This window comes from Cheilinus undulatus, linkage group 19 (assembly GCF_018320785.1).
Source record: "Cheilinus undulatus linkage group 19, ASM1832078v1, whole genome shotgun sequence".
In the NCBI taxonomy this organism is placed as follows: domain Eukaryota; kingdom Metazoa; phylum Chordata; class Actinopteri; order Labriformes; family Labridae; genus Cheilinus; species Cheilinus undulatus.
The window spans coordinates 28,684,578-28,700,224 of NC_054883.1; the positions used below are offsets into that span (position 1 = coordinate 28,684,578).

General features: G+C 38.2%; 1 protein-coding gene across 3 annotated transcripts in view; it reads right to left on the reverse strand.

The window, feature by feature from the left end:
- arhgap29a (Rho GTPase activating protein 29a) overlaps window positions 1–15,647 on the reverse strand; it is a 62,520-nt gene that overhangs the window by 14,666 nt on the left and 32,207 nt on the right. For all 3 annotated transcript variants that reach the window (XM_041813971.1, XM_041813973.1, XM_041813972.1), the window contains 10 exons: window positions 12,639–12,735; window positions 8,732–8,804; window positions 8,202–8,262; window positions 7,301–7,447; window positions 4,988–5,052; window positions 4,793–4,903; window positions 4,605–4,685; window positions 2,664–2,846; window positions 1,891–2,028; window positions 1,604–1,794 (listed from right to left, as the gene is read on the reverse strand). In XM_041813971.1, the coding sequence (XP_041669905.1) occupies window positions 1,604–1,794; window positions 1,891–2,028; window positions 2,664–2,846; window positions 4,605–4,685; window positions 4,793–4,903; window positions 4,988–5,052; window positions 7,301–7,447; window positions 8,202–8,262; window positions 8,732–8,804; window positions 12,639–12,735 (1,147 nt within the window). The remainder of the gene's footprint in view (window positions 1–1,603; window positions 1,795–1,890; window positions 2,029–2,663; window positions 2,847–4,604; window positions 4,686–4,792; window positions 4,904–4,987; window positions 5,053–7,300; window positions 7,448–8,201; window positions 8,263–8,731; window positions 8,805–12,638; window positions 12,736–15,647) is intronic.

Genomic DNA, 15,647 nt, shown 5'->3' on the forward strand with positions numbered 1-15,647 from the left:
TGAGTCAAAAAAACTCTCTTAAATAAAAACTGAAGAAAGAGTGTAAAATAGAAATAGAAACAGAATGTGATAAACTTTCCAGGCTTACTTGCCACTTTCCCGATTCATCCTGTTGCTGTTGTCAAATTCAGAATGAGCGTATGCGTTCCCCAAAACTATCAAATGTCTCTATATGACATTAGATATATCACCTTTGTGCTATTTACTATAAACAAGTATGAGGTTTTAAGTAATAAAAATCCTCACTTTCTGTTTTCATTTTACAGAACTTTTCGAAAACAGAGCTGTAAGACAAAGTTTGAAAGCTGCTGAAAACTTGGCTGTCCGAGCTCCTCACTCCTATGACCCCAGCCATCACCACAGGAAGCTCCAAACAACACAACTGTTTCATGTTTCCACAACAAACTCTCTCCCAATTACTAGTGAGATAACACAGAGGATAACAGTAACTACCCTTTTTACCAGACTCAAAAGCAGCAAAGAAAGACGAGAATTCATTTAAAGCTAAAGCACAAGTTCCAAAACCTGTAGTTCCTCCAATGTCCACTAGAGGCTGGGTTTGCAGTGAGTAAATCTCCATAGAACTCCATGTTAAAATGTCTAACTTTACAGCAAAAATGAACATGTTTACAAGTTGACAAATAAGCAAATAATTTTTTTTTACTGCTCCAGTTACAATGTTTGAAGTAAAGAAAAAAGGCCTGTAAACTAAACTAAGAATGATTTTCTTTTGTGAATTTACATCTTGGTAATATAAAAAATTCAGTTTTTGTTCCTCGTACATTTCTGACTTTATTATCTGGAAAGCTGAGAGTTTTTTTCGTGGCAAATTCAGACCTTATTTCACAATTTTTACAAGGCCTGAACGTGGTATTATACATTTCTCAGCCCATGACAACTGTATGGACTGAGTTTTCATAAAACTCACCTGTGGACATGCTTTCAATTCATTCTTAAAGTGATGTAAAATAAGGGGTGTGGCCTCTTTGAGTGACAAATGGCACCTGCCTGCTGTCACCTTGGCTTATTCACTCCCTGAACATCACCTTTGGGCTGTGTATGAACTGTTGAAGCCCTTTGGAGACTTTTTTTGGGTGTCAGTGTGTCACTTTTTCTTCTCTTTGGGTCCTGGGGGGCTCTGCTTTTCTTAAGTACGTGTGTGTGTGTGGGGGGGTGGGGGGCTCCAAGGGAAAATGGTTAGGAAACACTGCCTTATCTGACTTACCAAAATAACTCAGTCATTTCCTTGATATAATCTGAGAAAGTAAACATAAACACTGATAACTCAGGAGGCTAACACAGAAAAATTTAGGCACAGTCCCTCAGTTGGGTACATTAGGTCGTACTTTAAATCTAAGTTGAGATTCCAGTAAGGTTTCCGATTTTTCTGTAAACTGTTTAAGACAAGTTAAGAATGGTTATACCCTGTCCAATCTAATAAGAATTGTTTGAAGCATCCATGTTCTACAATTAAAAGGTTACTTTGAAGTAGAGTTAAACTTTCAGTCACAAATGGAAAATTAATTTTTTTGGTTGAACATCTAGTTTAAATTGTTTGCAAGCCCAGTAATGATGATAATATGCCACTGTTTTGTTGTCTCACCCTGTGTTTTGTGTGACAGCAATGTCAAACGAGTGCGGCTCCAGTCGGGGCCCGTCACTCGGTAAACTCCTCACAAAGTCAATGTAGCGCTGACCCGGCTCGTACTGTTTGGCGTTTTCACACAGAGTCTGATGGTTCACTGGGAGAGAAACAACCTGAGCCTGCTGGAGCTGGAACCAATTCACCGTCACCTTAAACACAAAACAATCAGAGAGCATCCTCATCAGTCTGTCTGGGATGAAGCGAATTATTTTTGAAATATTTAGAGCACAGACATAAGGACTTACAGCCTTAAAGGTGAGGTCACACTGAGAGACCATCTCTCTGATCTGAGTTATGATGACACTCTTGGTTTTGGCCAACTCGACTCTCTTCACACCAACATCCAGCTGACAGGCGGTGCAGTGCTCTTTGGCCTCCTCGGCCTGCAAATGAAGGAAAACATCATCATCGTGTTATAAATAGTCTGAATAGTGATAATTCAACCAGGGACTGAGAGAATCTTGATCTGATGCATGTCTTTCCAGCTTTGGTGTCAGAACAACTCCCTTTATTCAGACCAAACACTTGATGTCCTTTCTGTTTTTCTTTAACTGTCTTCAAAATGGAAAAGCTGAAAGAAGGTAAGTCCTTAAGAAAATCCATCATATATGCACTAGAAAGGTGCAACTACATTTTGAGTTTGAACAATAAAAATTCTTTTGCATGTGTTACTCAATAGTGCTAACCTACAATAGAATTAAAGTCTGTTGGCTGTTTTCAAACAAAGGCAACTAAGTTCACTTCTCCGCTCCCAACATGGAGCTTGTTAATGACTGCTTCTAAAGGAGCTTGGACAAAGACAGAATTGGTTAACTAGCTCCTTTACCACTGGCATAATTGATAATGTAGTTAAAGAGGGCTCATTTTCTGTTCTGTAGTAAGTTCTAAACAAAGCTATTAAAACAAATGAGTAGTTCAATAAAGGAAAGCTTTACATCAAGTATTTATTACAGAATGAATGTTAGAAAAAAGGTGATATGATGCATTCATGGCCAACAGTAATGTTAAATTGCAGTACCTTCTGCAAGGCCTCCTCCTCCAGCCTGCGCCTTTTCTCCAGCTGTTTGAATGCTGCTGCTCCTCCACCTCCTCCCATCTGCTCCTCCTCCAGCCTGCTGGTAGATACCTTGGCTTTCTCGTACTCTTCCTGCCGCTGAGCCTGCAGCAGCCGGGCCTTCTTCAGAGCACTGTCTGCTTCATTCTGGAGACAGATGTGAAGCAAGGTCAGACATGGAGAACAAAAGACTGAGCAAAAACTTCATTACAATTTTATGCCAAAAACAGACAAAAGATTGTAAAGCTGCAACACTCTGAACAACCTTCAAGTGACTATTCTTGCCATTTTTGCTCCAATGAATCTCTTTTTTATCATATATCATTTTTTCTTTTTTTCGTGGTAACACTGTTGCTGGATCCCTTTTGTTGTCTTTACTGTTTTTCCCCTTTAATGTAATTATCTATTTCTTTTTCCTTTAACGTTTAGCTATTTTTTTTACCTGTTTTATCCCTCTTATTTGACTTGTGTATTATTTCTTTGAGTTTTTTTTTAGAACTTCCACTGCTGTAAGGGTTATTTTCACTTTACTACTATTATTATAATTATCATTATTATTATTGTTATTAATTAATTTATTTATGTAATTAATTAACATTATTTTAAATTCTTTGGTATTGCTGCTATCAGTATTACTCCACTATCAATTCTACTTGAATGTCCTATTTGGTCTTAAAAAAAAAAAAAAAAAAAAAAAAAAAAAAAACATTTTTTAAGTAAGTGCCAAAACTAAAAAAACATTAAAAAAAATATATAACCATAATAATAATAAAATAATAACAATAATAAAGAAAGAAATAATTTAAAAAAATAATAATACACATACACATGTCATATGTATGCAGACTTTTTTTATACTTTAAAATGATCTAAACAAAAATAGGCTGTATTGATGAAACTGTGATTTTATCAACTATTTTACTCAAGTCGTAAAAGTTAAGCCATTTTTAGTGCATTTCTTCGAGTAACACCGTATGTTAAGTATAAATAGTTGAGTACTCAAAGCTGATTCCCTAAAAAACTTGGTTTTAATGTAAAGATAATTTCCCATACATTTATTTGTTTAACTCTACATCATGTTGACTACATTAGATTAATATAAGTGACGTTCAGATGTTTGTTGTACAAAGAAAAACTCTAGATTTCTCCATTAAAGAAAGAAGTTAAAGGAATCTTATGCTGCTGTTGTGGTGTAATATTGTCTGAGTAGTTATACTGATGGTTGCATTGTTCTTTTCATGGAGTAAAGCCTTTTTAATTATAACAAGAGTTTTAGTGAAGATGATGACAAGGAAGATTTCACTGTGATGTAGATCAAGATGAATACATTGGAAAGGTGTGGAAAGAAGAACTACTAGGCATCACTACCAAAGTACACAAAAATGGCAGCTTAAATGTGAATCTATTTTCAAGTGTGTTTCTTTGTACAGCATAAATATAAAAGACCCTAACGTTTATCTAATGAAGTCAAAATGTGCAGGATTTCTTTAAAGGACACAATCAGAAAAAGTGATTGCGATTTGCCTCCTGGAAACAATGATTTATCCTGCAGCTGGAAAAGCCTAAATGGTAGGTTTTTGAATAGGCGCCATAAAGTATATATATATATATATATATATATATATATATACATATATATATATATATATATATATATAAAGATAAGACTCTTAGAACCAAACATCTTTTACTTTATGAGTGATGTGGGAGCAGTATTTCTCATAGGTGGAACAAAGTGACTTTCCTGATAGCTTTCATAAACAAAGCATATACGCTTGTGCTCATGCATGCGTATAGAAGTTTCAGGCATTTCAAGAGCATTCTTGAACCGAGCCTCGCTGAATAAACATCTTCAGAGTCTGTATTAGTTTCCCTTTGTAGTCCCCACTGAGTAAATGGACTCACCATTTTCTTCAGCTCTCTCTGCCACTGCTCCTTGACCTCCTTTCGTAGTTTGTCCAGCTCATTCTTTCTGGTGATGAGAGGCTGAAAAGATATACATAACACCCCCACACACTCTCAGTGAGACTTTTGTTTCCTTTAGACAAGCAAAGTCCCATTTCAGAGATGCTTCTTTTACTCTGTGTGATTACCTGCATGAATTTGTTGCTTTGGAGAATCGCTGCAGTTTGAAGTACCAGCTGGCTGTATTCGATGTCATTTTTGAAAGCAGTCATGTAGGTTTCACGGAAAGGCATGTATTCCTTAAATGTGGAGGAGAAATCTTTGATAAGTAAGCTAACGGGGCAGCAGGAAAAGAACAAAAGATGTTGGAAGAAACGGTTTACCTGTTGGCTTGCCAGGGTCTTGGCGGATTCTGCCATTTTTGCGTAACTCTTGGCACACTCAATATCTGCAAAAAGACACCAGATATGTTAATTTACAGCATCTTCCTAAAATACAACTACAAACTATGGAAGAGTTAGCAAATTTTCTTATTGAATCACATCCTTTCTGTGAGAGAGATCCAAAAAATCAATGAGTAAAGAAAGCATTAACCAAGCAGACATATTAACACTGCCTGATCATACTGCACGCCTTCACTGAGCACCCCATGTCACTGGGTTGACTTGCCAACTGATTAAGTATTAAACTGAAAACATTCATTAACCGGTGTGTAGAACAAAAGGCCCTCACACTGCACACTCAGCGCTGAGCTAGGATAACAATGCATTGTTTTAATTCCAGCTCAGGTAATAGAGAACATTTTCTCAGGAGACCGGACGCTGATTAATCCTTTCACAATACGACTCTCTTCAGCGCTGCATGACACATACAGTTCTAAAAACTTGTGTGCTGAATTTGGACTAATCGACCAAATTTTTAACCACCTGCTGCTGCCAGGAGAGCTGTTGAAACAAAGAACAAAAATCTGTCAAGAATGTTCCTATTTCAAACTGAACCAAGGAAAAGAAACCACAAAGAGTCAAAGAAGTAAGGATGACATAGTTTTATTTATAAAAAGAATGACTAGACTAAAAGTACGTTTAAACTATTTGGCGTAGACTATGATGAAGTCAAACTACGCACTAAAAGCACAACTAAAGTAAATTTAACCAAGCAACAAAAAGAGGAGTCACAGGGGCACCAACTACTGGGTAATTTCTTGCTTTATTTAACCAAAAATACAGAAAAACTCCTGTAAATGTAAAAACATTCTCAAACTTTCTCTTTATGTAACATTTATGTAACATTTGTGTCTTGTAGTTAAACTTTGAAAAACATGCACATTTAAAGACCGTTTCTTCTCCAGAGCCATAACAACACTGACCTCCAATGAGCACCTACTCCCCCTGTATGTAATCACAAGTGCCCCTTAGGCGGTTCTCTTACTGGTCTGTTGACAGACCAATTAGAGGGACGCCTCACATAGCTACCTTTGCTGGACTACTTCCTGTTGGCCAAGTCACTTCAGTGTGAAATTGTGGCCTTAATTTTGTTACTTTAACATGGTTATAAACTGTGCTTGAGATGTCTGCATGAGCAACTCAAGAATTGCCATCAGTATTTCTAATCCTACACAAGTCAATTATGAAAGGGCTTCTTTAGACTGGACTCTGTGGATAACCAAACTGGCTATTCAGCCTATCAACAATCACAAAGAATAGAGGGTAAGCATGAGATGTCACAGTCAGCGCAGGTCTCTGCAGTTCTAGCCACTAAGTGGCAGAAAGTCTGTACTGGTGACAGGAGTCTTGATGAAGTTCCTCATGGTCAATGTAAATCCTCAGCTGATGTCATAGAAATGTTTGGAGCCATGACGTAAATAAAACAACAAAATGAAGCTGGGCTATTACAGTAGATACAACAAGCATTCAGGTATGATGGATATAATCTAAACCCCACTCCATTCTCCTTTCTCTGACCTTAGAGGGAAATTAATACCTTACATTTCAGCAGATCAACCAGGCACTTAGTGAAAATGGATTCTGTTTTATAGTTGTACAATTAGTCCTGTGGCGTCCGATTAACACGTCTTGTTTTATATGGCAAAGACCAAAAAAGAAAATGTGAAGTCCATCAATATTTATCACATCCTCACATAGCCTACTTTATTTGTTTTTTATTTTTCAACTGAGGCCAAGTTTACAAAAGAATCAAACAAATTAAATCACAATAAAGTCAAATTGTGCAGTTTTTCAAATGTTTCAAATGGGAAGAATTCTCGCAAAAAGAGACAGTCTTGTAACAGTTACGAAGGAGGGTAAGGCTTGACAAAAGGTCAGTTCTACAAGTGCAATATATGTATTGTTTCTACTTGTGCAGTTGGTGCAGTATATCCCTGTGCAGCATATTATTTCTCAGAAGTTTTTGTCATATTACTGTGACATGTGGATGTACACTTGATGTTATGCAAGTGAAACATTCCCAATTTTCATGTACAGGCTTTCTTTTCTTCTGTTCTCTTGTTACATTTTCAGAGTGCAAACATCCATGAGTTCTAAATGAAAACATTTCATAACAATCCCCTTAACCTACACTCAACTACAGTACTTCATTACATGGTGATGACATCAACCCATGCAGCTGACACTTACTAAGACAGGTTATACTTATCTCTGCATTTCTTAAATACTCTCCTGTTTTAACTCCTCACTCACCCATATTGAGGCGTTTCTCCACCCAGGCCAGCAGCTCTTTGGTGTATTTGGACCAGGCCTTGGCATAAAGCAGCGCCGTTTCCACTCCGTTGTCCTGCTGCTGCAGCGTCCGGTCCACCTCCTCCGCCCGCATGGGTGGAGACGGACCTAAAAGGACCACAGAATACAAAGCAGAAAATGTAGTTTTAACACGACCTCCAACAACCTAGACTTATCTAACATGCGTCATACTACATATCATGTGTGTTAATCTGGCTACACCTGTGGCTGTGAGTCAGAGAGAAAAGCTCAAACTGACCTTCAGTGAATGTTATTCGGATTAATGCCATTTTAAGAAGATTAATGCAGACAGATTAATAAATGTTTGATACCAGTAGTCATCAAGATCTTGTGGCAGTGCCAACAAGGCAACTACACAATAAGACAAGCTATGGGTGTTTTCTTTCAAATTCAGAAGTAGGCTAGTTATTTCTGTTTTTCCAATGAAGTTTGATACCCTTGAAAAGAATAATGTAACAGCTGTGTCAGCTTCCTCTTTCACAAAATTGTCTTCCTCTTTAATGCCAAACACTTAGAAGGAAAAATCTGAGCCTATCAGTGACCAAAACAAAAACTTTCAGCTGCATGGACTGGTCAGACATTAATTGGTTACATTCTTTCCCCAAGGATTACAGTGCAGCCACTGCAGCTTTTTTGTCTATGTGGACTGAAACAATCCATCTCAAAACAACAGCACAGTGTTTGTATCCACTACTCAACTCTTCAGCATATGAAAAAAACAAAGATGTAAAACAAACAAAATCATACTTTCATGCAGCTTTTTTCAAAGTTCGTTTCTCTCCACACTTTTGCAGAGCAGCAATTGAGGACAGCAGCAGTGTGTCACAGAGATCTGTCTTACCTGGCGGATCATCTTTCTCTGGACCGGATCCTCCAGATTCCACCGAGATGTTCTCAAAAGACTGAATCACAAACAGATGAAAATTAAAAACTATAATAAGGAGGATGGATTCCCTACCTAAACTACGGCTTAAATAAGACTTCCTCTTCTTGGCTGTTATGAAACCGGCAGCAGGAAAACAACTATACATCTTATCGATTCATCACTTGCTGTGTCCATTTCTGGAACATGCGTCAACCTGCCGGTGTTTATTTAACCTCTGATCTCTGCAGTCTGCTGTGTAATGTTTCATATCTTTAGTTAAGGGGCAGTGGGGCACATCCTGGTCTTCATGTGACACTGAATTAACTAATGATGAATGGATTTTAAGAATGGAGGGAATAGAAACACAACATTACCCCTCTTTGATGGATTATAGGACAGCTCTGCGAGCTGAAAAGTGCCAATTTGTTACCTTGCACTGTGTCAATCAGGCTGTTAAGTAAGATTGATAAACAGAGCTAAAAACAGAAATATAGTCCTTTTCTTACCCTACTCCTCTTGGTCAGGGGGAGCCCCAACACTGATCCATTCTCTACATCTCCCATAAGGAAGTCAGACACTCTGAGGAGAAAAAATACATCACAATTTGATTGCGAAAGAAAGAAAAAAAGGGATCACTTTGATGGAATTTGAAACAAAACTCAAGTATCTTCTCTGCATTAGGCTTGAAAATGTGTGGAGAACATTTTGCTGAGAAAATTTGATATACTTGATTCAAATTTATACAAATTAAGTCATATGAGCAGATACTGTAATATAAAACATTATCCCCAACACTGCTAAGAATTATGCAATAATTACAGACAGGGACAAAACTATTAGCCCCCTATGCAAGTTTCCCTGTGTTTTTACCAAGTGCCGTCAAGCAGAGCAAGGAATTTTAAACACAGTTTTTCCAAACATCCTAGTTTTATTTTGGATGCTTGCATCATTTTACTTTTCACACAGAAACAAAATGATTTCACAAATAAACAAAAACTACCAGGGTCAAAATTATTTGTCCCCTTTAGAAGTGACCTATATGTTGAGCCATAGCACAAACCACTGTTGTATAATGATGGTCTTTAACTTTGTAATGCTCAAAGCTTGTAAAATCAAGTTTAACTGAGGGTTGTCTTCCAACTAACACAATGAATAAAAAATTCAGTAAAGGCTTGAGCTGTCACTGGAGAAAGCATCATGGCAAAAAAAAGAAAAAAAAAGAAATCAGTTTAGACTTTAGAAAAAGAATTGTTGATGCTCACAAAGCAGGAGAAGGATATAGAAAGTTATCACAACTTTTTCAAGTGTCAAGAACTGGAGTGAGAAGTAAATAAAGAAATTCAATGAGAGCCACATAGTCCAAAACAAGCCTGGCAGAGGTAGGAAGAGAAAGATTTCAAAGACTCGGGAGAGAAAACTAGTGAGAGATGTGTCTAAAGACTCCAGAACAACTGCCAAGACACTAGTGAAGGACTTGACAAGTCAGGAATTGTAGTCTCAAAGAAGACCATCACTAGAGCCCTGCACAGGAATGAACTGAGAGGCTGCAGACCAAGAATAACACCACTTCTGCAAAAGAGACACCTTCAAGCCGAACTGAAGTGTGCTAAGGACAACCTGGAGAAGGATTATGAATACTGGAAGTCCTTTGGTCAGATGAGACCAAACTACTCTTTGGCCGTAGAGACATTGCTTATGTTAATAGAAAGAAGGGAGAGGCGCATCAACCAAAGAACACCGACCACATGGTGAAAGACGGTGGTGGAAGTATTATGCTGTGGGGATGCTTCAGTGTGTCTGGAACTGGGAATGTCATAAATGGGTAAGGAATGATAAAGAAAGGATACGTGAAGATTTGGAAGGAAAACCTAAAGCAGTCAGCAGCAAAACTGGGTCTGGGTCGTTGCTTTGTCTTCCAACACAACAACAACCCAAACATATGTTGCTCCTGGTGAAGAACCTCTGGAAGACCAAAGTGAACATTAATGACTGGCACAAAGCCCTGCCTTGAATCCAATTGAAAATCTGTGAGGTAAACTGAAGACCACGGTCCATTCCAAAAGACCTTCAAATCTGGAGGAACTTCAGAGATTCGCCAAAAGAGAATGGGCTGGGATTCCTCAGAAGACATGTCAGAGACTTCTTGAAAACTACAACAAACAACTTCAGGCCGTTATCCAACAAAAAGGAGACACTACTGACTATGAGTATCAAAGGGGCTAATAATTTTGACTCCAGTTTTTGTGAAATAATTTTGTTTCTTTTTCCAAAGTAAAATAATGTAAGCCTCACCTAAGTCAAACACCAGAGCTCCAAAGCATCTAAAGATTCAGGCACAACTAAACGTTGTATTCATGTTTTACTGTGATTAACTTATATTTTCTTTAATTAGCCAATCAACTGCCAGCTTCTTCTGCTGTTAAATATTTTGGCAATCTTTTAAAATAACCCATTTTGCAGGGGTGACAGTAATCTGGCACCATGCCGGATTTCCGGCATGGCGGCGTTTGACTGCTGTGAAAAAAACTACTTTTGTGAGCTTGTTTATGCGGGACAGCCTGACGTCAAGTCCCGAGCCAATAAAGATAACTGACACTGTCCATCAACCACACTAGGCCTACTAGCCAATCAGAAGTACAGTGGAGGCGGGTCTTGCGGAAGACAAATCTTAGGTTGATTTCCTGCTCTGCCGTTCAGTGAATCTACCGCTGATGAATCCCTATCAGGGCATATGCAGTACAGGTGTCATTATGTTGAAGAGGAGCGCTGCTATAATCCAAAGTTTGATTTTAAGGCAGGTAGGCTAGACGATGTTAAAAACATGTTTCTACTAGCTTACTTCTCCGTTAGCCTTGTCCTCTCCAATTACGCACAGACGGTTACAGTCGTCAGTGAGAGGACAGAGCGCTCAGTCTGCGCTGACTTCTGATTAAAGATTAATGTATAAAAAAGGCATTTTTTTCCACTAATATTGTAGCTGCTTCTTTTATGTTAACACGCTAATACGCGTCTGAATGTAGCATACAGGTCTGATATGACAGGGACAGACAGACAGCAGTGTGACGGAGAGATGAGGGAGAGAGAGAGAGACACAGGAGCATGGAAGAGTGTGTTTATTGTTAGGGTAAAGATGCAGTTTGGAGATAGATTTTTTTTAATTACCAGTGAACTCCTGTAGTACTCATATTATCATTACACTGTTAGAGAGAAAAGAGGGATTTATTCATTTAGATTAGCTCTATAAATATCAGAAACCAGTGTGATACAACAATATGGATCAAACTCTTAACAGTGCTTAATGAGTGTTTAATAATGTTTGGAATATTTTCCTATTACTCCGAGTATCAGTAAATATATAAGGGGTCTCCAAACTGTGGCCTGTGGGCCAACTGTGGCCCTTGATCTTTTTGAATTGGCTTGTATGGAATCCATTAAAAAGACCCACATAAGGACATAAAACTTTACTATATTTCTTAGTTTGACTTGGAATGCACAATATTGGGGTTTATATAATATGGGGATATTTACAAATTAAATTTAGCTGATATCAATACCAATATAAAAATGTAGTTTAGACCTAACACTTCAGTCCTTGAAACACAGTTTAAGGATGAACAAAGAAACATACTTCAGTCTCTAGAACAAACTTTAAAGTTTAAGTAATAAGGATGAACACAGAAAAAGACTTCAGCTGTCTGTTGGTCCTGCCAAAAGTAGAAAAAAATTGATGAATACAAACAAAAGGATTCCAGCAGCAAATAGCAGCACAAACTGAGCTCATTTGCTCCTCTGTCTGATCTTAAAGTCTGGTTTCTAAATCATACTGCTCTGATCATCTTCAAGCCCCACACTTCTGTAAAGTTAGTCAGCTTCCAACAGTTTGCTCTTGTTTTGCGTCTGAATGTGGAGATGAACCGTCAGCATCTCTCTTCTCTGTGATTGGCTGTTTGCTTTGGTAGACATTAATGAGAGCTGTAATTTAGGCTGTTTTGGTTTTGTATTTTAAGTACATTCACTTACTAAGCATATATTTTGGTTACATGTTGGTTTTAGAGATGTAACAAAAACATTTTATATATTGTGCTACAGGTTTTTGTTCTGTGCTACAAGATTGTCAACCTCTGTAGCACCAGCACTATGGGCAAAAAAAGTTTACGTACAGCCCTACTTTAATGAATGGTTGCTGATCAAATGTTATTGTACAACAGCTAGAAGAAGCCTCATATGCCCCCATAACATTGTGACCATTAACTTTTACTATATTGCAGTCAGATCCAGTACTTTTGTTGCTATTGGCTTTCCTATGTATACGTCCCCCAATCAGGAAAAAGTTCAGGCTCAGGATTTTTTTCCCCTATCAGCCATGCATTTTGACACTTTCCACTTCCACTACACTATTGACATCATACTTACACATTTCCAAAGGTGAATGCCAATGTGTCGATAGCCGTGTAGATCTCTCCAAAGAGCTTCTGTTTGTTCTCCTCATTCACCTCCTTAAAGTTCACTCCTGTCAGACAGTGGTGAAGAAGCAGTGAGTCAAACTTAAGAAACAAACTCTCACCCTCCTTTCTAAAGACATCCTTCACTGGCGCCACTGAAAAAGCTGTTTTAAAGGCAAGAATTTCATGCTGTGATTCATCATCCTGTGTGTGACGTCAGAATGGAGTCAATAAAACTCTCCTTAGTCATACTGTACTCCTCAAACCCCACCGAGAGCTGCTCAGTTTGTGTTTTGAAACATTTTAAAGTGGAAAAGCCCCTCAGAGGAATCCAAAAACAACATTGTACCTTAAATCAGAAAAGATAAGCACAGACTGAGAGTGTGTATATTTGGCTGTAATCTGGAGAGGCAGTAGTTTCCTGTTGTAGGTCCAAACACAGCGATGACTGAGCACAGAACAGGAGAAAAACAGCAGAGTAAATACGACTGTAATCAGTCTTCGCAGTAAACTTCCTGTTCTGACCGAGCAGAGAGAAAAAAAAACAGAAGAGAGGGAGCGAGATGCTCAGAAAAATGAGCACAAACATCAAGCAATAAATCAATGATGTCACGAAGAGCTCTGCTGCCTCCATGTTTCCTTAGTCTTTCCTTTTTAGCAGAACAATGGAGATTTCTAGAGCTCAAATCCTCCAGGAGCAAAAAAGCCCCTCAGACTTCAAGACTTTGGAAAATTTTAGTTATGAATCAGGGACAACTGCCAAACAATTTAATACTTTTTAATACCGCCAAATTTTTGTCCAAAATAAGCTACACTTTAATGCAGTATATGACAAAATGACATCCTAACATACCCAACTACCTACACCTATCAAATATTAATACCAAAATATACCAAAACACCCATTCAGTAATTTGTTTGCAATCATGTGACCCCAAATGTACACTGCAGAGCAGGATGTGGGGAATAGCCATTAGGAATGAATGGAAAAGGAGGAAAGTTAGTACTTTACAGCTCTAAATGGACATGTATGCTGCAATTATCATCAGAAAATGTCTATTACATTGAGTACAATCCAAACTTTACAAAAAAGCCATTTCAGTCAGAACCACTTGTCAAGAAACACTCATGATTTGCGACTATGAATATTTCTTTATTAGCAGTTATCAATTAGCAGTTATCTTGTTATTCAAGTTTGGCAGTGTGACTGTTCTGGGAGCCCCCTGCCCTTCCACAAGCCTACGTGGAAAGCATCGAGCAGGAACAGCACACATGCTCTTCTTATGTCCATAAGAAAAGCATAATGTAGGAAAGAAGCAAAAAAAACCCAGAGCAGAGCAGGCATCAGTGACAACAGAATGACATGTATTAAGTCCGAAGCAGAGTAAGGAGGAGCTGGGGTGGAGAAGGGTTGAGAAACTTGTGTCGTCTGTCTGTGGCTACCCCAAACTACTACCCCAGGCACAACGCACCTGTTTTACAGGTGCAAGAACCAAAAGGAGCTTGCTTGGAGGAAAGTAAGTGAGAAGGTCTGACTGCCTGGCAATTTGTGAAAACATCTGTCTACAACTTGATTTGATCATCTACTGCCAAGTTAGCACCATAGTTAGCACTGCCTGAGTTAGCATAACCCTGTCAGGCAAGCAAGTTTTTTCTTCGCTACGTCTCTGTCAGTTTTGGGCTTTCCACAGCAGATACAAAGCAGCAATCCTCTAAATGCAGTCAGGCTCAGTCATGTTTGCTGACAAATGACTATATGCTGGATGTGGGAGAGGGAAGTACCTCCCCTCTCGCATCCGTTGGGCAATCATGTCCATGTGAATTGCAGGAGTGAAGTGGGTTATATGTGCAAATTTTAAAAAATTTGGTGAGCAAACTCCCTATATTTGCACAATCAAACAAGCTCCAATAGGCGACCATTTGCGTCTGGTATGAACACATTATAATCAAACAATATTCAAAATCTAATGACATTTAAAGATAACCAAATACAAATATCTGACAAATATCAGCACCAAATTTACTAAAAGGAAAACGAAACATATAACAGAGACCATCACAATACCACAGGCTTTTAAATTTGATACAATTCTATGAAAAATCCTGTTGAAAACCACAGGAACAGAAATAGAAGCCCAAGCCACCCAAAACTGTATTTCTGCCAGTGCATTGGCAGCATATCAATACTGAAATGTTGCCAAGGTATTCATACAAATTTGACAGTGTATCCTCCTCTGCTCTCTTGCACCAAAAGAACTCCATAAATGCAAGCATTTACCAACCTCTGAATTTGAACAGGCCACTTCTGCTCTCTTTCAACAGCTATAAATTTAAAATATGAAGATCTGAAATTTAAAAAAAATTCCCATAGACATCCATGATTTCCTCAGTCTTTCCTTTCCAGGAGAACAATGGAGATTTCTAGTGTTCCAGTCCTCCAGGAGTAGATACTTAGACAAACCCTGTATGTGGCTCTTGAGCGTTATCAGAAGACTTTATGCTTCTGTTTTCATTCATATTTTTGTTAAAAAAGAAGAAGGCAGGTTTATGGATGAACTAAACATTGAGAACATTTACTTAGAATTCTTCTGGAAATTGTGATTAAACAGGATCCTTTCTTACACTTTAGCCTTTAGGCCTTTCCTTACATGTGAAAAATTTAAAAGAAATAAAGACGATGCATTGCACCAGTGATTTTATAGAGCTTCTATGAGTTTTACTGTGATATAAAAAGGTAAAACCTCATTTAACCCCATCTTAAACTATATTACAGTGTCTCTCCAGGGTAATCAACAGTTCATGGACAGTGCCACTACTTCAGGGTGACTGACTTTGGGGTTTCTGTCCCAGACCTTAAGCAAACTACAAGAGAAGTTCTTTCTAGTACCTACATTTTTTTCCCTATATTCCGTGAAACAAGGCACCCACCTAAAGGCTAAATTACGAAGACATAAATGCCAGCTGAGCCCAGCCATAAACA